Source organism: Rhipicephalus microplus, chromosome 2, assembly GCF_043290135.1.
Source record: "Rhipicephalus microplus isolate Deutch F79 chromosome 2, USDA_Rmic, whole genome shotgun sequence".
Lineage (NCBI taxonomy): Eukaryota > Metazoa > Arthropoda > Arachnida > Ixodida > Ixodidae > Rhipicephalus > Rhipicephalus microplus.
The window spans coordinates 276,356,628-276,378,284 of NC_134701.1; the positions used below are offsets into that span (position 1 = coordinate 276,356,628).

The 21,657-nt window shown below is 43.3% G+C and overlaps 1 protein-coding gene across 1 annotated transcript in view; it reads right to left on the minus strand.

Annotated features, from left to right (window-relative positions):
• Positions 1-3,834: 3,834 nt before the first annotated feature.
• Positions 3,835-21,657, minus strand: part of LOC119162961 (corticotropin-releasing factor receptor 2-like) — a 200,666-nt gene continuing 182,843 nt past the window's right edge. Inside the window, exons 9-12 of the mRNA XM_075882053.1 lie at positions 12,463-12,601; positions 8,758-8,799; positions 7,527-7,891; positions 3,835-4,246 (exon numbers count right to left, since the gene is read on the minus strand). Coding sequence (XP_075738168.1) covers positions 7,643-7,891; positions 8,758-8,799; positions 12,463-12,601 — 430 coding nt within the window. The 3' untranslated portion in view covers positions 3,835-4,246; positions 7,527-7,642. The remainder of the gene's footprint in view (positions 4,247-7,526; positions 7,892-8,757; positions 8,800-12,462; positions 12,602-21,657) is intronic.

Consider the following 21,657-nt stretch of genomic DNA (forward strand, 5'->3'; position numbering starts at 1 on the left):
GGTACTTCTATTCAAAACAGCGTCTTCTTAGATCACCTCCTTTCACGTTATGTTGCAATCCGCAAAATTCTTGCCAAAATAATCAGCAAGAAAAGTAAGCAAAGTGAACACAATTAAACAAAGAAATAAAAATATACTTAAAAAACACACTTACGATGCACCGCCCATTGCAACAGTGAAAACCAGCAGATAATGCAGCCGAGGAAGGTATACAAGACGTTAACTGTACTGTTCTAAGTGTGTTGTAATAGATGTGATGCATATGTGAGGAAAGTAAGGTTAACAACAACAACAAAAAACAACTTGGCGGAGGCAGGTACCAAAGGTGCAACCTTTGAGTTACGCACCCGATGTTTAATAATTGAGCTACAGAGGCGCTCGTCCCCATGAACACTTACTGTCGCGTATTTATGTATACGGTAACCGGGGAGCATGAGCCAATGGCACTCATAGCTATGAGTGCTAGTGTTGAATACTCTTTTGGCCAGCTGGTGTCAGGCACCACGCGACCTTTGAAAGGAGCGGACAGCTTATGATTTACCGTCCCGTAGACTTTCCCTGGCTTCATTGGCTGACCGTTTTCATTGAGCTTGTGTCAAACAAAGAAACGAGCCCCCAGATCTTCCTTTCTTTATTAATTCATTTGAACGAAGAAGGTATAAGTGTACTACGTCGTCTTTATTTCTTTCGTTTCAATCAAAATATTAATTCGTATGCAAGCTTTTTCACAGCTTTCCATTTGCATCCTGTAACTTTCTCTTGTAAGATATGGCCAACAAGCCAAATTTCTGATAAAACATTTTGTTTGTTTTATGAATCCCGAAGAACAATAATTAATGTGTGAAAGTAAGCAAAAAAAGACTACTGGGCGGTTTATGACTTACGTTGTTGCTTTATTCTTTACTAAAACTGCGGTTATAATACACTTCCTTACAGAGGACTAAAGAAAAGACACCTAACCACACCACACACACACACACACACACACACACACACACACACACACACACACACACACACACACACACACACACACACACACACACACACACACACACGCACACGCACACGCACACACATGCACGTGTGCACACGCACGCACGCGCGTACACACACACACACACACACGCACACGCACACACATGCACGTGTGCACACGCACGCACGCGCGTACACACACAAACGCACACGCGCACACGCACACGCACACACGCACGCAAAAAAAAAAACTCGTTGACAATTAAGCACGACAGATTCTCACAGAAACATTTCGGGACCAATTTGTCCGCTGCGGAAGGCAACAACTCTGATGAGCAAAAGAAGAAGTTTGGAGAAAAATAATAGAGAGATAACAAGAAAACGAGAGGTAGAGAAAGAAGAAATGGAAAGAATTAGACAAAAAGAAAAAAAAAACGATCAACACAGAAAGAGAAAGAAACAGAGAAAGACGATGCAAGAAGTCGAAACACAGATTAAGGAGGAAAAAGGAACATGAAGAATCTACGTAACGCTAGTCACGTCACGCAAAACCACGCCGCACTAGCCACACGACATGTTTCCGCCAAACGCCCATAACGCTATTTGCCTGACATTTTCCCGCAAAAATCGTGTAATACTAGTGACGTGAACGCGTCACGTGACAAATGTGGTGGCGAGAACGTGTCTGGTGGCGCGGGCAGGTACACGGGTTTCAGAGGGCAGCTTGTTCCCTCTGCAAGTTCTTGCCGTGCACCACTGAGGTAAACTGCGCCTGTTCCCTTCCCCCTCCTTGATGGTATAATAATATACCAACTCACTTAAGTTAAAGTCCTAATAACTTCGTTGGTTCATTAAATATTTTCCATTCCCTGCTACCAGGAAACTAGAAGGTTCCTGAAATATTCGACCACTTTAACTTTCACATTTTACCATTTTTTCTTAATCTCGAAACCACCCGGCTGGGGCGGTCCCATTTACCTGGAGGCGAAATGATTCGGTGGCAGGGCACCTTACAAAACACCAGATGGTCAAAATTTCTGGACCCCTCCCCTACGGCATTTCTCATAGTCATACTGCGGTTTCGAGACGTAAAATCTCTGATGTTTTGGTAACACCTTTTTTTTATCTCACTCTTTTTTTTCTTGGTGGACACTGATAGTAGTTCGTGATGCATCTTTTCATAGGAAGCTCGCGTGCAGCCAACCTGTCTGCCTTTCTGTAAATAAACCTATCTCTCTCTCTCTCTCACGCACAAACACACGCACAAAGTTTTTTTTTTCTCATTATGGTTTTCCGAGAGCTGCTGTTGCGGAACGCGCTGCAATACTGCAGTCTCATAGGGGTACACGTGCCGGCATAGCTTTTCGCATTACAGCGCCACGTGGACGCGACTTTGGCGGTTTCGCTAATGGGCCCGGACTGAAACTACGTGCTCGGAGCGTTCGTTGTGGCTTACCGGTTGTACAGGCCGGAGCAAGCTTGTAGCCATCCCATTCTCCCCTCTCTCTCTCTTTCTCTCTCTTACGCAGAAGGTGGAATGTCACAGTCGACAATTTCTACTGCCAGTGTGCCAAAAGCCTCGTGGAAGTCTGGACTGAACTTCGTCGTGCACAGGCCCCAATTGCGGCTGCACTCAACAGTTGGCTCTTAGTTTAAAGAATATTCCATTCGCCGTGCTCGCAAAGTGCCGTTGGTGTATTTTAGACATTCTCGCTGTGTCCGTTAGGGGGTTAAATCTCGTAGAATCGAGAGGGAAGGAAACCGCAGGTTAGGTAAAAAGAGACACAGTTTTTTCCGAGTTCGAAATAGGTAAATAGGATGCGGGCTAGCAAGCTTCCGCTGCACTTATGAAACTTTTCATAGGCTGAGGGCGCTTCGCCGCAAGCTATCCACCTTTGCTGATAACGACTCCAGCAGCGTGGTTGACCTCCAATTGCATTTACAAAAAAATTATAAAATAACTCTTTTATGAATACAAAGCTTTGATGTGATTGATTAATTAAAAGAAGGGTTTAACGTCCTAAAACCACCATATGATCATGAGAGACGCCGTAGTGGAGGACTCCGGAGATTTCGACCTCCCGGGGTTATTTAACGTGCCCCCAAATCTAAGCACACGGGTTTCCGGCACTTTCGCCTTCATCAAAAATGCACCCGCCGCAGGCGGTATTTGATCCCACGACCCGCGGGTCAGCTGCCGAGTACCTTAGCCACTAGACCACTGCAGCGGAGAAGAATGCGAAGGTTTCCCGAATAGGTTAGAACGAAGAGCTTTTGTGCCAAAAAAGATTACTTGTGCTGAAGGAAGCATCTAATAAGCTAGCATGAATGGGCTGATTATTCGTACGTTTTAGAGGTTACTAGCATATAATTATCGTTCCTTTGCTTTAGATTTCGTGAAATTATTGAAAGGCAGTAATTTTGAAATATTTGAAATACTAACTTAACAATTACAAACGACATGGAAGAAAGCGAAAGCAGAAATTGTCATGTTTCTGAGACTCACCATGCCGCTTTTTCGACCTGGTCAACTCGGTCAGATGTTCGAGTGTGTAGTGCTCACTCATTCACTCACTCACTCACTCACTCACTCACTCACTCACTCACTCACTCAGTCAGTCAGTCAGTCAGTCAGTCACTCACTCACTCAGTCACTCAGTCACTCACTCACTCACTCACTCACTCACTCAGTCAGTCACTCAGTCACTCAGTCACTCAGTCACTCACTCAGTCACTCACTCAGTCACTCACTCAGTCACTCAGTCACTCACTCAGTCACTCAGTCACTTACTCAGTCACTCAGTCACTCAGTCACTCAGGGCAACGTGGCTAGATGAGCAGACATTCTTTCATCTCTTCATTCGTAGTGACTTTATTTCTCGTTACCTCGCGAGGACAAAACCGCGTAAAAACCGGAGGCGCGACGACAATCCAAATCGTGGTTGCACAGCGAACGTCGATACCTGAAGGTTGGCACAACGAGTTTTCACGAAGGGAACGAAACAACACGAAACACACGATATATGCACGCTATAAAACTGAGGTACTAGAATAGCTGCCATCTTCTGTCACGTCTTCCACGCTCTTCCGTCTGTCGCAGAAGTGTCCGTTCAATCAAACTGTTCGTCCTTTTCGAAGCACCAGTCCGACGCACCCAGACGTTTAGCTGCACCATAGAGGAGTCAAAATCAGCTAGGCTCAGATTTCTTTTTTTTTCTTCTTGTTTTTCTTCTTTCTGTATCGTAAAGGATGGGCGTGGCTCTTGAAGCTGCGTAATGCAAGTAAAAATTAGGAAAAGTCAGGTCAGTGTGAACAATCAACAAAGAGAAGGGGCATCAAAAGAGAATACCAAGTTTTTATCCAGAAGAATATTTTTTAGTTAAACGGTTAGGTCATACCAGTTATCAGTTAAACATCAGTTACGAAATTCCTGTATACAGACGAAGGTCTTAAAGTTTAAAAATTTTAACAGGGGCCTTCCGATTAAAATGAGGAAAAAATGAATTCTAAAATTGGCAGATTGGCAGGTGGTAACTGGTAAAAACAGTTTAAATATACGAAATGAAATATTAGGATTACGAAAATATACAAAAAATTGAGAAATGCAATATACAAAGTAATAAATGCAATTATCAAAAGCAATATAGTAAAAATTGAATGAATAAAAAAAAGCTAAATGGTTTTTGTCATCGTTACTTCGCGACGGCTACCAATGAAGTGGAAAGGGGTAGCCGTCGCCAAGTAACGGTGACAAAACTCCTTACTTTATTTTCTATTTCAACAAAAAAAACAAGCTGTTAGAAAGAAAGAATATAACAAAATAAGCACAAACAGAAACCAGAATAAAAGTTGCAAAATGGCATAAAAAATGGCACACGTAAACTAAGTTAAGCTATTAGAAGTAAATAGAAGATATTTTAATGATGCTTTGAGCAATGGTTTTTCAAGTAACAAATGTATAGGTGGTTGCATAGACGCAACCCGTACTCGATTGTTCTCTGACTGCAAGGCATGCAATGTTTGCGAAAAAACAAACAAACATGGGATGACAGTGAAGTTCCCTCTTGAACAATTGAAGCATCTCCACCGCTCTATAGGGGCAGCTTTCCGTATATCCGTAAAACTTTGCGTAAGTTATTACCGAGCGCTCGTTCACTGCCCAGCTGCTCATTTGTTTTTTTTTTTCAAAGAGTAGGTTTCGTAGTAACGCATGTGATGGTAGCGTTATTCCTCTCGAACACGCCACAGCCCGCCGCAGGAGACGTTAAATTTCCCGACGCCAAGGTCGAGCGAGCACACCTTAGCGTGCGCATATTGATTAGGCTGAGAAGAAACGCGAGTGAGCGCAAGTTAGCTTGCGCGTCGAGAAACCTCCAGGCTTGGTAGGATGCATTCCGGTAAGATTCAAAGAAGGCGTTGTCTCGTCGTCAAGTTACGGCAAAAGCTAAAAAAGGAGATGGCAGACATCTTAATAATAACACTTGTCGCTAAATGCATGCACCTTCGCGAGATTTCGCGGTGTGTGCTCATTCAAGGTTTCTGGTTTAAAACACGAAAGCGCGAACATGAAGAGGGCGTTAAAAAGCGGCGGGCGTGACACGTGGTGCCTCGTGACAGAGTTTATTTGGTCAAGGTGAGACCACGACGTTTTCCAATTTAGTGCCTAAGTCGTGCATGGCTGAGACGGTTCACTAGCAACCACCTTGTGATTTCTACGCAGAGCGTCTAAGTAGCTGGTTAGTTCAGATGAAGCGAAAGCCTGATTCGAACGTTACATGTGACGGATGATAGTGAGGGCTAACCAGTTATGAGCGTACCTCTCGCTATTCATACGCCTTCTAAGGGTGTTGAGTAAAAGGTCATTAATTTGAAGTTATGGTTAATTCGAACTGATGTCCTGGTACCAGCACAGCCCTGTGCATTTCGATGGGGGAACTCTTTTTCAGCCGATGAGAATTCGCACGCTGCGCTGGAGTTATTGGACAAACTGCAAACGATGCTGGTGAAGTCTTGACAGAAGATACGCAACCAAGTGCAAATTACTGATTAAGTTTAACTTGGATTTCCTTATCGCCATCATGTAAATAAACATGTTTTGCAACATAAATGCCGTCATATGTTTTGCACTGAGGCTCACTGCTCACACCAGTACATGTCAGTGTTTTTTACTGGCGTATCGCTGGCTCATCAATCAATTACTGTTCACTGTTGCAGCTCCATGAACCTAATTTATGAAATCAGGTGTCGCAGGCACTTAGTATAGCCTAATTCGTGATTACGAGTACAAAGGTGCCTGCTTCGGGCCCTGTCCGCTCAGTGTGGCACGATATCTTTTCATTCTATAGTTCCAGCGCACTAATCCGAACAGATTTATCGCCCTCTTCGAACTAGAATTTACGAGATTTTACTGTATCACGTAAACAATGTTCTGATGCGACCTTTTGGTGAATAAATTTCCTCTAGTATGCGCAACTGTTATCGATACAGCTATAACACTACTTTATTAATTGCAGAATTTCAATTGTGACCTCCGCTCTGGCATACTTTCTTTCTTTCTTTCTTTCTTTCTTTCTTTCTTTCTTTCTTTCTTTCTTTCTTTCTTTCTTTCTTTCTTTCTTTATTTATTTATTTATTTATTTATTTATTTATTTATTTATTTATTTATTTATTTATTTATTTATTCCTTTATTTCTTTCTTTCATTCATCCTTTCTTTCTTTCCTTCTTTATTTGTTTTCTGAATTATAAATCAAACCTTTATTCTCTTTCCTTTTCTCGACGATGCTGAAGCCAGCTCTAAGCAGAGCTGTTAGGCTCGGCACACTGCTTGTGTAACCTTTGCTACAACCCACAGCAATACATGCATGATTTTGTCACTTCCTCTTTCGTAACTTTAATCACCCTTATTAAACGCATTGTAACGGTCAGTCGCAGCGCTGCACTCAAGCTCGTTGAGAAATGTTTCCCAAGTCGTACAAAAGTTCCAGGCTTTTTATTGTCACGTCACCTCAGATGTCGCGGCGAGGTTTACTGGTCGTAGAGCAGCACGGCTCTTGGCAAAAGGCGTAGGTTGAGCTCGCTCTCGAAAAAGACAGCGCGCAAACCTATTTCTATAGCAACCTGTATCACTGGCCATGCATTTGACCCGCCACTACGGGTGGCAATATAAAGCCTGCATTCGACCAATCGTACACTGTAATGTTGATTGAAGTGATACGCATATCAATGTGGCTTCTCGAAAAGACAGGAGTTCAGGGGAAAATGGGAGCTTGAAGAGGTGAAAAATTGATGAACCCGGGGTCAGCTGAAGCTCATGTTTGGACAAGCGGTCTTGGGTTCTTTGACAATGCAACTTCCTGCATCAGCGCATGCGTATGCATGCCCACAAGTACACTAAGGTAGGCACTTGTAGCTTGGAAGAAGTTTTGACCGCTTGTGGTTACGTTCCTTCTTGCTCACTGCGTCCCACTGTCTTCCCTCGTGCTCAGGAATGTTTCATCAGTTTCACTTGTTCAAAAGTCGGTTGCCAGAGTTTTGACCATAACTCACCCAGAGCTGAGCAGTATATCGACCAAGGTCCTATGCGTGGAGGAGTAGCCGGCCATGATGAGTGGGACATGAGGAGGAGGGCTTCTTGAGGTGATATTGCGAACGCACGGGGCTGCTCAGACGGCAGCTACCGCACTGGGATTCCTGGATATCCTCTGTGGTCCCGCCGTGGCCCGAAGTGGGTACTTGCGGACCACTTTAGAGCCTCCCTTCGGTGAGGCACTGTGCTCGGCCACGGAGCCATTGAAGTGCGACATGAATACGGTCGATGTCTGCGAGTAGCCGCCGCGCAGGAAAGAGCGCTCCTTGTTCGGGTTGCGGCGGATAGCAGCCCTGAGGTAGGCGTTGCGAACGGCTGTCTGCACCTGCGAAGACAACAGTAAGAAGCAGCATTTCTCCGAGTGGGTCCGGGACATCTCACTGTGAACCGAAGCTGGTGTAACAGAGAATCAGATATAATCAGGTATACAGTCTCAATCCAATCATGCAGCGAACTAATTTCTCTCAATACAGCAAAGAACTACATGTGAAGGAAAACTACTGCGGTTGTTCGGTCAATTTCGAATGCGTGCGCCTTTTCTTTTTCAGCAACTCAATAATATGTGTTACATAGAAGTCGTTTTTCATAGGGCTAGTCTGAGTTACAGCTCTTTCCTCATATCAAATCGATACCGAGCCTAAAGTTTGGTATCGATACCAGTCGGATACCGAGCCTCAAACCAAGCCTCAAACGTGGCATCCAAGGCGCAAGAGCATTCCCATATTTTCATTGATAACGGCGTCTTCCTTCTTGTTATTTCTCTGCTATGTTAATCGCCACGATAAAGAGTTTGACGTGCGCGCGTGCTCTAAACTACAAACAGAATTACGCACTGTTCTTATCTAATTCTGAAGCAGCATTAAAAGGCGAATGTGAGACACATATAAAAATGAACAGAAATAATAAGGTAAGAAAAAAATTACGCCCTTAACGGAGACTTTAACTGAAGATCACTGTTTCGAATTGGTGCTTCAGAGCTTTTTTGTTTTTTATAACGACCACCTTTTGAGAGATAACGATCGCATTTCATCACCACTCATTGCAAAACTGCGTCAGGGCAGCTGAGATACGCGAAAAGATATCAAGCAGTAAAGTTCTACTGCACCATATGTGCTGAACAGCTCGCTGTGAGACACGTACGACCTAAAAATTCTGACTTAAAAAAATTATGCAGAAGGAGAAATGCCTTACCTCTGAATTCATGAAGCAGTAGAGTACAGACACGAAAATACCCTGCAACCGGAAGAAGACGGGGGTCACTCATTAGTTTAGAAGAATTTTTCGTCATTCATTCATTCATTCATTCATTCATTCATTCATTCATTATAATATGTAATAAAAGAAACATGCAAACCTTTCCCACGCTCGACAACGCTTCAGTAATTCGCAAGAAACGAAATTGATGCAAAAGAAACTACTTGAACATCATAGAGGAAAGGAAACAGGGATGCGACCAACAAGCCGACGTTCCTAATGAAAATGGCTAAACCTAAAGCACGAAGCGGGCAAAAAAAAAACGATAGGGGCTTTACCCATTCGGCAATTTATAATGATGGGTCACTGGTGCCGGCTATCAACGTCGACCAATAGCCTGTTCTCGTGGCTTCCGGTGAAAACCAATAAACGTGTAGTCAAGACAAGCTTGTCATGGTTTCATCTAAAACTTATCTTTAGCTTGGCCATACATAGCCTCTTTCGGTATACTTCGAATGTGTTCATTGGACGAAATTTCAAAATAGAGGACCGTAAAGAAACTTTTTTGGTTTTTTTATATGAAATATTCAATTTATGAAATATCCTGATTTAAAGCGTTCGACTGCTTTGCTCCAGAAACCCGTGTTCTTTAAGAATGGTGAGACCCAGCAGACTAAAAGTTTGTGGATTGCAAACTTCTTGAGGAGTTCTCGCAAAACATGGAACATTTTCCACAATAGGTACAGCGCCGCTACCTGCGAGAGCCAAAAGTGAACTTGCTGGATTTCCGATTGACGTGACAGCGTGGGGGCTTGTGCGTTCCTTGGCATCCATGGCCTCCGAGATGGCGCACCAACAGGTTTCGGAGGCCAGGAACCACCGAAAATGTTTCAGGGTGACGCCATCGAAATGTTTCCGGTGCGCACGCGCAGATGGCGCTCGTAAAAAAAAAAAAAGGTCCATTGGTGTAGCTGTACAATAGACTAGCGGTACGTGCTCTGAAGACACTGCGGAGCTGGTGGCCTTACTCTAACTTTTTTCTCTTCACCATCGCACCACTGCCACTCACCCCATAATTACCTTTTACACCTTCTTGCTTTGCTATACTAGCTGTATACTATAGACAATACTAGACAGAGCACGCAGCTGTGTGCTCAGAGAGTGGGCGAGGAGAAGTAAGCGCCATTGGCAAGATATGATGCTAGGCGACGTCACCCTTCTTCGAGGTTTGGCTCTGCTAGGCGACGTAATCCCTCTTCGTCCGTCATCTTTCTTCGAGGCACACCGGATGGCCTAACTTTCGACTTAAACTGTTTTGATGTTAACAATTAGTGAATAGTGGTAAAAGAGAAAAACTATACACGATGCTGTGTTATAATGCTGCGTGTTATGAAAATCTATTCACGCATATAGTGACAAAAAAGAACCCCTCGATTATCAAGACAAAGTTGCACTAGTTAATGAGATAAACAAGTCCACACTACATTGTTTACCACAAACAATAGTTTATCAAAACACGTACGTTTCGAACAATGCCGGTGCAGCACTGATCTACGCAAAATAAATACATCGTCATAAGTTCTTAAGACACATTTATGGAAGTAAAAAAAAGGGGGAAGAAAAAGCATCCAAAGGCAGCTCATTCAAGCCGAGAAAAAACGAACTTATAACACACGTACACAGCGCGAACTTTCGACAATCAACCAGAAAAACAACAAACGTGCAAGAAAAAGCATTTGTCCACGCGGCGGGCTACTGCGAGACATACTTTCCTTATGCAGCGTCCATGTCCACCGTATTGCTGATTAATTCGCCTTCGCGATACTGGCTGCTATAGCCTCACAGTTCCCTTAGGTTGTAGAGCAACCATCCACACAGAGAAGGTGTTGGTCCCGGGTTTAAATCCCCAATTGCAGCTCTGTCACCTTGTCGACTATAAGGCTTTGTTTTCTCATAAATGTTTATGAATATTCTGTTGTATGTTTAAAGTGACGAAATATTCTTGAACGCAAGGCAGCTGTAGCCGACGTCCTGACAGGTGGCCTCTTCTGTTGTTTATTAATGTTACGAACGGGAATATGGCGAATCATCTATTTCACGGAGCATCCTTGAACTTGCAGACTTGCACAAAACTTCGTCGTAGCTCTGTGCGTACATTGCTGTGTATTCACTACAATGAAATCGATTCGATTAAAGCCCATTGTCGAGATAATCGATTACGACGTGCATATCTGACACGACGGGCGACGCAAAGGATGAATGTGGAACGGCCCACGGAATCTCAATTTCTTTCATTCCCGAATAATGGCTTAAACAAAGATTTAGGCGCTCGTAGAAATACGTAAATGAAGTGAGAAACGACGTCGCTTGTGCTTCTCTATCTTCTCTCGGAACAAGTAATGCAGCGTGAATCGGAAACTACCACACCAATTTGGCGTATGGCGAGTGAGTCATTTCTTTAAGCGCCAGAAAAAAAAAAAAGCAAAGTTAGGAGTCTCAGTAACGCGCTCAACTCGAACTGTCACCGACACTCACGACGTGTGCGCGGTACGGTTTATTCGTAAATGTACGAGAAAAAAAAACAAAACAAAAAAGTCACAGTATGTACCGATGATGTACTCTATAGTAAATGAGATCAAGCCTTCTTCGTTTTCTACTCTTCCGTGATTACAGAAAGAGGGGATAGAGGGGGTACGCAGCGATTTCCGACGAGCTCCGGCGATCGCGTGCAAAACAAAGAAATGATCGTTGAAAACCTAAGAGATGTGCCGGGCACGATTACGCTCGTCACGGACGAACGAGCTGAACACTCAAGTTCTATTTGTTTTTGCCGTCGAGCACAGTGCGGGCAGTGAGAAAAGAGGAAGGAATGACACTAAATTCAGGAAAGCAAATGTCAGAAGCGAGCCTTCGAGATCTGCGGATAATCTAGTTACTTATAGTACCTCGTGAATACCCAAAGAAGAAAAACAACTGGCACCGTATCTGCATGTTACACTGCAAATGTCGTCGAAAGACGATAGTCTTGCATGTAGAGAGAGTGAACAAAACGTTGATTTGCTGTTCTGCGCAAGAAAATCGGTGAATGGTATTCTTGAGGCACTGCATTAGAGTGCCTCAAGCGTGCAGTGGAGCCGAACAAGCGCATCAGGTCACGTCACACGTGAGAAATGAGCGCTTATCTGGCAGTTATCTTGGAAAACGAAGCGCGCGGCATGCACGCCCGTATCAGAGGTGATGAGGCGTAGAACGCAAGGCGACGGGTAGGTACCACCACCGTGTCGTCTTAGCAAAGCGTTGGAAACACTTGCCTTTTCGTGCAAACGTTGCATGTCCAGCGCAGCGTGATAAACGCTACGGTCCTTATAATTACTTATGTAAGCTTTGTCTAGTAAAAGATCGCACACATACAGAATACTGACGAGTTGTTATGGTGCCTCAGATATGTGCAATAATTGTTTAAGTGACAATTGCATAAGTATGAACGCTGAACCTTGAGCAATATTGGTGGGCGCTGCGGATGATGTCGGCCGTTTGGGATATCGCCCGGTGCTGTTAGAAGTACCGTTAAGGACGGACGGACGGACGGACAGATGGACGGACGGACGGACGGACAGACCAAAATTTTTGCCTCGAAGGTCCACGAAAATGAACATTGTCATTAAAAGAGAAAAGAGAGCACTTTGCTGACGCCGCACTTGCCTGTGAGGACTGGAGTATGGCGTTAATGACCATGTAGGCCTCCTTGAGGCCCATGTTCTCGTCTTGCGGATTGATGCAGAACAGGAGATGCGTGATTCCCAGCAGAGGAAAGAGCAGCACAGTTGCCTTGATTGCCTTCCTGCGCACGGAGTAAAAGCGGGGGCGGCTGCTGTTAGCACAGCGCATTAGCCAACGGTTAAAGGAGACGAACGAAGACAACTTAGTAGGAACAAAGCGATGAGGGAAGCGGATGCATGGATGCTTGCGCTCCTGCTCTGTGAGACCATGTCCTGTTCGCGCTATTAACGAGAGGCGTGGTGACGAAAAAGGGAAGAGCTGGCTCACCTCACCTCACTACAGCTATCAGTGACAGCTCACCATATATATATATATATATATATATATATATATATATATATATATATATATATATATATATATATATATATATATATATATATATATATATATAGAGAGAGAGAGAGAGAGAGAGAGAGAGAGAAAGAATTGTCACTTTAAGGGAGACCCGAACAAATATTTCACTCTCAATAGTCACCAGGATACTGTGAACAGCAGCGGGCATAGCATATGTAAAATTAAAGTGTCAAACGCAATTTATTTTGAAAATAATTCTGTAACTCTTATTTTGACAAGTGTTATTAAAGCCCAATAAGAGGCAAAGCTGTCCAGAGAGTTGATGTTTCATAGCCCTGTCTCTGGTACAGCTTGCTGCTGTGACACAAAATCTAGCAACTATAGAACACACCAAGTATAATCGTGACTTGAGGTGGATTCTCACTCCACCTCAGGGCCAAAATTAGATCGAAAACAGGCGACACACAGGTGAAAATTACAAGCTCAATCTTTTCGCAGCCCTAATCAGCTACACAGACTGTTTACAGCAATTTAGCCAGACTCGATATATAAACCCTGTTAAGTAGAAGCGGCCTCCTTAAGCCACATGCTCTGGGGGTCTCCCAAGAAGCAAACAGACTCTCCAGAACCTCTCTTGGAACGGTGGCGTGCAGTGATTGTCAGCTCCAATTTATAAGACCAAACGCGGTCTATACAGCAGGCCAGGTAGGCTAGCGGGAGTCAAGGTCATCGATCCTCCATCTGAATGGTCTGGCCCAGACCAGCTACTAGCCGGATCTCGCAATAAAGTTGTTTTATTCAATCACTCTAATAAATACTAGAGCCTCGAATAGAAATACAGAATTTCTACCTGCCTCATTCATTACAACTTCTTCGTCGCACTCTTTCGGTGCCGAGACAATATCCAAATCTGAGACTTATATTGATATACTATACGCAATTATACACTATACACTATTGATGCGCACGTGGATCGTTTTTGTTTGCCACACTGACACTTTGCCTCTGCGGCGCTACATGCACAAGGGATAGCGCACCGTCGCTGATGAATGGACAATTTGGACGTGACGCCCATTGGCTATGCCAGCACCGCAGTGCTCAAAACTTCATCGCATTGAAAAGTTCACTGAGCTAAAATAGTCGCTACTCAGAAATTTGTTAAACTTTAAGATTCTTACATAGAATGCATAGGAAAACTACCGGGGATTTCCGGAAAGTTTGTTGGAGAGAGAGAAAGAGAGAACACAACTTTATTGTCGTCAGACTTGAGGCGGTAGGTGATCCGCCTGCAGGTGGCCAGCTCCTCTGTCCTTTGTACGGCCTGGAGCTGAACTGCCACGCTGGTGGAGGTCAGAATTGCTTCCGACCCCTCTGGCGAGGAAGTGGCTAGGAGATCGGTAGTAGGGGGATCTTGAAGCGTGTCAATAACTTGAGAGGCTTGTCATGTGACTAAGCTGGTTGCGGCATGTTACCACAAAAATCCAACAATAACAACGTGACGGACTCAGCAAACGTAGGAGAGCTGATTCGACGTGCGTGTATACCTGATTTCATACATCTTGGTTAAAAGTAGTAGCTGCGAAGCTGGATATTTTATTCGTGGGCATATATGACCTTGCCGGTTAGTCATGAAAGGTCACGCAGCCCGATTGTAGGAAACGGCTAGGAACATTCATAAAATCTATTCTACACTTCGCGTGCTTTCATCTTTGTTTTTACAAAGTCGTTTATGTCCCTTGTCCCCGGTGAGCTGACGTGAGGTAGCTTAGGCACTGCCAGAACTAAGTGAATGGGAGTATCCAACGAGCTGTCGGGGCTAACGACGTGTGCAACAGGATCACATGTTTGAATCGACATGCCACACCTACGGCAACGTTCACATGTGAGCGATAGCTCATGGCTCACGGGCCAACGGGTCATATTCTGTTAAGCACAAGCTTTCGCGACATGCGCCCGATATTTTAGAGCGCTGGCGTAGCGCAGCGCTGTGATCGACATATTGCTAAAAGCAGTGCTAAGACCTGAACACGCAATATTCAGTAGGCTAATGAAGGCGTCGAAATTCTGTAACCCAATTCATTACACGCCAATCACTCGTTTGCGATATTTGGAGTATCCTTTTTTTTGCTTTCACGAAATGGTGCATAGTTCCTATCTATCTATCTATCTATCTATCTATCTATCTATCTATCTATCTATCTATCTATCTATCTATCTATCTATCTATCTATCTATCTATCTATCTATCTATCTATCTATCTATCTATCTATCTGTCTTTCTGTCTTTCTGTCTTTCTGTCTGTCTGTCTGTCTGTCTGTCTGTCTGTCTGTCCATCTATCTATCTATCTATCTATCTATCTATCTATCTATCTATCTATCTATCTATCTATCTATCTATCTATCTATCTATCTATCTATCTATCTATCTATCTATCTATCTATCTATCTATCTGTCTATCTGTCTGTCTGTCTGTCTGTCTGTCTGTCTGTCTGTCTGTCTGTCTATCTATCTATCTATCTATCTATCTATCTATCTATCTATCTATCTATCTATCTATCTATCTATCTATCTATCTATCTATCTATCTGTCTATCTGTCTGTCTGTCTGTCTGTCTGTCTGTCTGTCTGTCTGTCTGTCTGTCTATCTATCTATCTATCTATCTATCTATCTATCTATCTATCTATCTATCTATCTATCTATCTATCTATCTATCTATCTATCTATCTATCTATCTGTCTATCTGTCTATCTGTCTGTCTGTCTGTCTGTCTGTCTGTCTGTCTGTCTGTCTGTCTGTCTGTCTGTCTGTCTATCTATCTATCTATCTATCTATCTATCTATCTATCTATCTATCTATCTATCTATCTATCTGTCTGTCTGTCTGTCTGTCTGTCTGTCTGTCTGTCTGTCTGTCTGTCTGTCTGTCTGTCTATCTGTCTATCTATCTATCTATCTATCTATCTATCTATCTATCTATCTATCTATCTATCTATCTATCTATCTATCTATCTATCTATCTATCTATCTATCTATCTATCTGTCTGTCTGTCTGTCTGTCTGTCTGTCTGTCTGTCTGTCTGTCTGTCTGTCTGTCTATCTATCTATCTATCTATCTATCTATCTATCTATCTATCTATCTATCTATCTATCTATCTATCTATCTATCTATCTATCTATCTATCTATCTATCTATCTATCTATCTATCTGTCTGTCTGTCTGTCTGTCTGTCTGTCTGTCTGTCTGTCTGTCTGTCTGTCTGTCTGTCTGTCTGTCTGTCTGTCTGTCTGTCTGAAGAAATAAAAAGACTGAGTGTGTGTTAAGCAAGTAGGAACTCTTCTCCCTATGCAGGAAGTTTCAATTTCATGTGTTTTTCGTTAGAAGTATGCTTAGCACACTGGCACAACTGACTGTGTTAAATGTGACCAGTTTTTCGTGTTGTTTTTCACTCTTACCTAATTAGGAGAATAACTGAACACCGAGATGCTGGAACTGCTCGTGTGCTGTGGACAGGAGAACCGGATTTAATCCTCTTTGCACGACCTGTAATTCCGTGTTTTGGTAAGCTCAGTATTGCACACCCCAATTACTGCGATTGACTTCTAGCGTCAGGGACGAACCGTTGATGCCAGAACAACTTCAGATCTAGCGTTTGAAACAAGTCTCGTTTATTGTACGTCTAGTCCAGGAATGTCGGAAGGTGTGATGCAAAGAGACGGAAGTGAGAGGGATTGAAACTTGCAAACTGTACAGGTATGTGTTTTCGAAGCACACCGGTCTGGGATTACTTCTTTAATCAAACCCCTCCAGTGCTGACATGTTTCAGACAGAATCAAGTTACGTAGTCTATAATAAGCAAAGATTGCGAAGTGCAGAGCTATTCGCTGATTTAAGCAGGACAGCGTTGGTGCGGCAGGGATGAAATTCCTAATGCTAATGAAATTTGGATTTGAAAGATCAGACACCAGGTGAATATGAAACTTCATTAGTATTTCATACCTATTAGGTATGCTTTTCATCGCCCTTTTTCTGTTTTCATTCTTATTTTGAATATTTTGCCGTAAGATGCATATGGTCTTTTTTTATGCTCTATAAGTATTGAAAGAAAAGCTATCCCTGTTTTTTGAACAGCCAACGGCGCTTGAAGATGCGCAGTTGGCTGCGCTTGGAGAAACTACGCTTTTGAAGATGCGTATCTTATCATTAGCCTGAGTTTTTACAATGGTTTTATATTATAAAATTAACTATTGGTGCAGGGTGATGTCATAGCCCTCTTCGACTAAACGTACGAACCACGTATAGTACTTCGCTAGAGCTGTGCATTATGAGCAAAGTTCTTCAACTCATTCCTACTGTCATCATCTTCATGGTCTTAATGTTTGCACCATTTAAATGTAGTCAACCCTCTTTCGTAATTAAGCGAATAAAAAATTGTGTAGAAAAAAATAACCGTGGACAGTGTTTCTACCACAGATACGTTTCATACTTTTATCACTCATGAGAATCAAACACTTCAGCTACCTTGTTTGTGTTCGTGATTTTCGTTTGATCAAAACGATGAACAGGAGATCTTTGTGCCTTTCTCGCCACTTTTTCTTGATTAGCAAATCAAATGCAGAGTACTAAAAAAAACAAGGACAGTGTATGTCATACAGCAGAGCACAAGGTGAGCAAAAAAAGTGAAATACAACAACATAGCAGTGACAAATAGTCAAGCATAAGTTTAGGTAGCTAAAATGTTAAATATCCTTGAACTTCGCCTTCAAAAGTAGAACACGTTGTCATAATCGGGTTCTGTGCGCCTTGTCTGCAAACATGCCACAAGGAAAAGAACGTTTGTTTAAGCTATTCATTTCAAACTATCCCAGAATTTTTATACTGGATGTACGCAGTTCCAATGTTCCCACGTTATTTCTTTTGCGAACTGATGAAGTACCAACTACGCGTCCATAATTTTCCACGTGAACCTACACAGCCACACACTCTGTAATAATAATAATTATTCTTATTACATTTTATTTGCATACACAGATACACAAGGAAAAGAGGGAGAGACCAAGCTTTAAATATAGGCAACCTTAAACAACTCAATCGTTACACTGTTCACATGTCTTAACGCCTGGTGTGATTGACTCTGTCACGCAATACTACATGTGTTAGAGAGACGCCTCTCAATACACAGCCATCTCATAAATTTTTTAGAAAGTATTTTCGAACAGTGGCATGTAAGGTGGAACATCTACATCCTGTGTTGTGCAACGGGGGAGGCCGGGGTTTGATTTTCACCTAGACAAGTTATTTAATTAATCATTTCTTCGCAAATATCTGAAATTTGCGTTCACGATTGATTGTTAACTCAGAACTAACGACAACGTCATCAACACCATCGCCGCTGCGTGATCACTGCACCTAACGCTATCTTTAACGCTATTGAGTTATTAAAGACACACGCGCACAGAACATCTGCGTTTTTTTACTGCTTGGGCAGCAGCTGAAAAGTATAAAACTGTTCAACTGCATACATACCAAAATTAAATTTTCATTTTTACCGCATGATAATAAGAGTCATGTACTTGTAGTGTCGTTCTAACACTACTGTAGGTTAAAGAGAGAATGAGGATGCAATAAAGGCAGGGAGGTTAACCATGGCTGAGCGAGGTAAGCTACCATGCACTGTGGAAGGGAAATTAAAAGGTAAAGGAGCAGAGAAAAGTCATTGTCCACCTAACGGTAGTATGCCGTTATGTCATGACGGATGGTGAGTCAGTGTACCGTGGCGTAAACTTAAGCAACAAATTCGTTGCTTTACCCAACTCGTATGCGCTCTCCATGCACCCAAAATATTGTCGTTGGCGGTCAACTTGTCTGTCTTCGTTCCCTCGCTGTCGAATTCCTCGCTGGTCCTTCGCTGTCGGTCCCTCGCTGTCGAATTTTGATGTGGCAAATCAAGTGCCTCACGTAACTTGGGGAGTTCGGGCCATGCGTCCACCTATGTGCTGGATGAAGCGTCACTGTCTTTAGGTAGGACTGCTTTTTGTCTGGGTCAGAATGAGACCAAAATGAGGCGGCAACCCTTCCTATGACGCCAGCGGCATTTAAGTGAGACAAGGCTTCTACGCTAAAGCAGCCGAGTTCATAAGAGGGATTTCTGCCCCCGAAGGACATCAGCCGAATCGCGCCAGCACCGCAGAGATCTTGCTGTAGTTACGTACATTGAGGACGGCAGGTGAGGGCAATTAATAAGGAAAGACGCCTTTGTGAATGTTTTCCAAGTGCTGCAGGGCAAAGGAAAATTGCGTTCCGGTCGGCAAGATTCAAGGCATTATCGCGCAACACCCACCTCTGCTGCTTTTCTTCCTCGCTTTCTATCTGTTCACTCTGACTCATTTTACCTGTCCCGTTCTCGCAATCGCTCTGTAGCGCGCGCTTCTCCACATATTTCGTTTTGTTTTCCAAGCCTGTCTACTTTCTGCGAGAGCACCAGGGGTAATGTCGTAAGCGATGAACGAATGAGCCACCAAGCGAAACCTGTCAGCCCGCATTTTGCAGCTGACTTGCCGTTTGTCTTGGGTAAGCGGCACTCGGCTTCAGACCTCAGGCTGAGACTAGCTCGGCAAATGAGCTCGCAGATAACAGTTGGATATAGGTATGCCCGAGGTGGGGCTGAAGGCCCAGCGTCTGATGTTATGGCGTTGTATTGTGATGTTTTCGTATTGTGGCCATGGCAAACGAGACGTTCCTTCCGTGCAACTGAGATGCGTCGAGGTGTTGGATGACATCATGGGTCTCGTTGATGGGGAGAAATTTGGAGTAAAAAAAAAAGAACGAAATGAAAGACGTAGTTTGGAGGTGTCCGTAATCCGCCCAAGGGCATATCACTGACAGCCGTGTGAGAAAATTGAGAACTTCCCAACTTTTCACAGTGTTCATTTTTCTTCGTCGTGTTCTCTGTCTATATATGCTACTTTTCTGTTTGCTCCGTGGCGCATTGGAGTCAGTATTGTTCAGGCTGGCTTGTGTTCTTGCGTCGACGAATTTGAAAGAACCTTTTTTGTTTGCTTGGTTCTGGGAGTACATGTTGATTCACTGGAGACATGTTGAAACATATAGTATGTGCAACTATGCAGCTAGCTCGAATAGACATTTGTATTATAGAAAAAGTCAGGATTTGAAAAGAAATGTCATATCCCAGAATACCTTTGCACCAGGTTGCAGTTATTTGCAGCAGGTGCAAATACGTCGACGCTCACAGATACACAGTTAAACCAAAAAACGAGCCCCCGAGAACACAGCAGACAGAAATAGAGGGAGGTCACGTGCAAGAGAGCGAGGGAGTATTTATTGTTTATAGAGAAGTTAAGACTGCAATATGTGCCTTAATTTCTTTGGAACGATCCCAATTGGATAGCCTCAATCAATCAAATCATTCAACATTACAGCTCAACAAGTTTACTTAGCTTTCCCCAAAGCATAGCTTTAACGACAGACAATTTGCCGACGAATGATCTGGGGATCTGTTGAAATTACACGCACAATAGCGTTGTATTCGTTAATGAAGCTGCTCACTTCCACGCTGCACGTCCTTCCGTTGCCAACGAAATACTGTCAACGTCGAGCGTGAACTTACATATAATGGTTGCACTTATTTCTGTAACTAAGGCAAAACAGGAGAGCGTTTGTGCAAGTAGAATCTGTCTTTTGTTTTTATTTATTTCTCTAGTTCACCTTTTTTATTACCGTAGTACATTTATTTATTTATTTATTAAAAATACCTGCAGTGTTCGAGAGCATTATTGCAGGGAGGGGGGGGGGGGATATACAACGTAAAATACGCTTACACAAAAAGAACTCTTCAAAAACAAGATGGTCACAAAAACAGATCATAAAAAATGCAGCTATGACAGTAGGAATATGTCCATGAAAGATGTTTCAGTGCGGCAGTCTGCAACCTCCTGTGGGAGCCGATTACATTGGGAGATTGTGAGTGGAAAAAAAGAGTTTTGATATTTGTTCTGCGAAAAATTTCTCCTAATTTTAGGGGGTGGTCAGTTCTCTTATATAAAAAATGGGCAGGTGAAAGGTAAGCATATTTATCTATTTTAATCAACCCACGACATATTTTGAATGGCATTTCTAATCTGAATTTGCAATACTTCAACATGTACCAGTTCACGACGTATTGATTTGAATGATATGTGGGGTTTAACGTCCCAAAACCACTATATGATTATGAGAGACGCCGTAGTGGAGGGCTCCGGAAATTTAGACCGCCTGGGGTTCTTTAACGTGCACCCAAATCTGAGCACACGGGCCTGCAACATTTCCGCCTCCATCGGAAATGCAGCCGCCGCCGCTGGGATTCGAACCCGCGCTCTGCGGGTCAGCAGCCGAGTACCTTAGCCACTAGACCACCTCGGTGGGGCAGTTTACGACGTATGATAATCGTATTGATTGGGTAGCGCCGTGAAACATCAATACAGTGTTCCTGCAGCATCATCGTCCACCCACGTGAATGAATTTTATTATCCCCAATTTTTTTTTCATTCATATGGGTCTGAATAAATAAATAACTTCACTAACGCACCTATATATCATTCCTGGAACCTTGTGCTGCCCACTTTGCTTACCCCGAAGAGATATGGGGCAATGTGTGCGCTGTTAAGCGCCGCTCGCTGGACTGGTTTCTCCCCTGAGCTTTTTGATCACAGCAGCACGAAATCGCGCATGCCAACGAGCCAGTCTCGAGGCCGCTGATGCGGTCATCCAGGGTCACGGAGCGACAAATTGGTCCCGCTGGTCGTAATATCGCCCGGAGCTGTA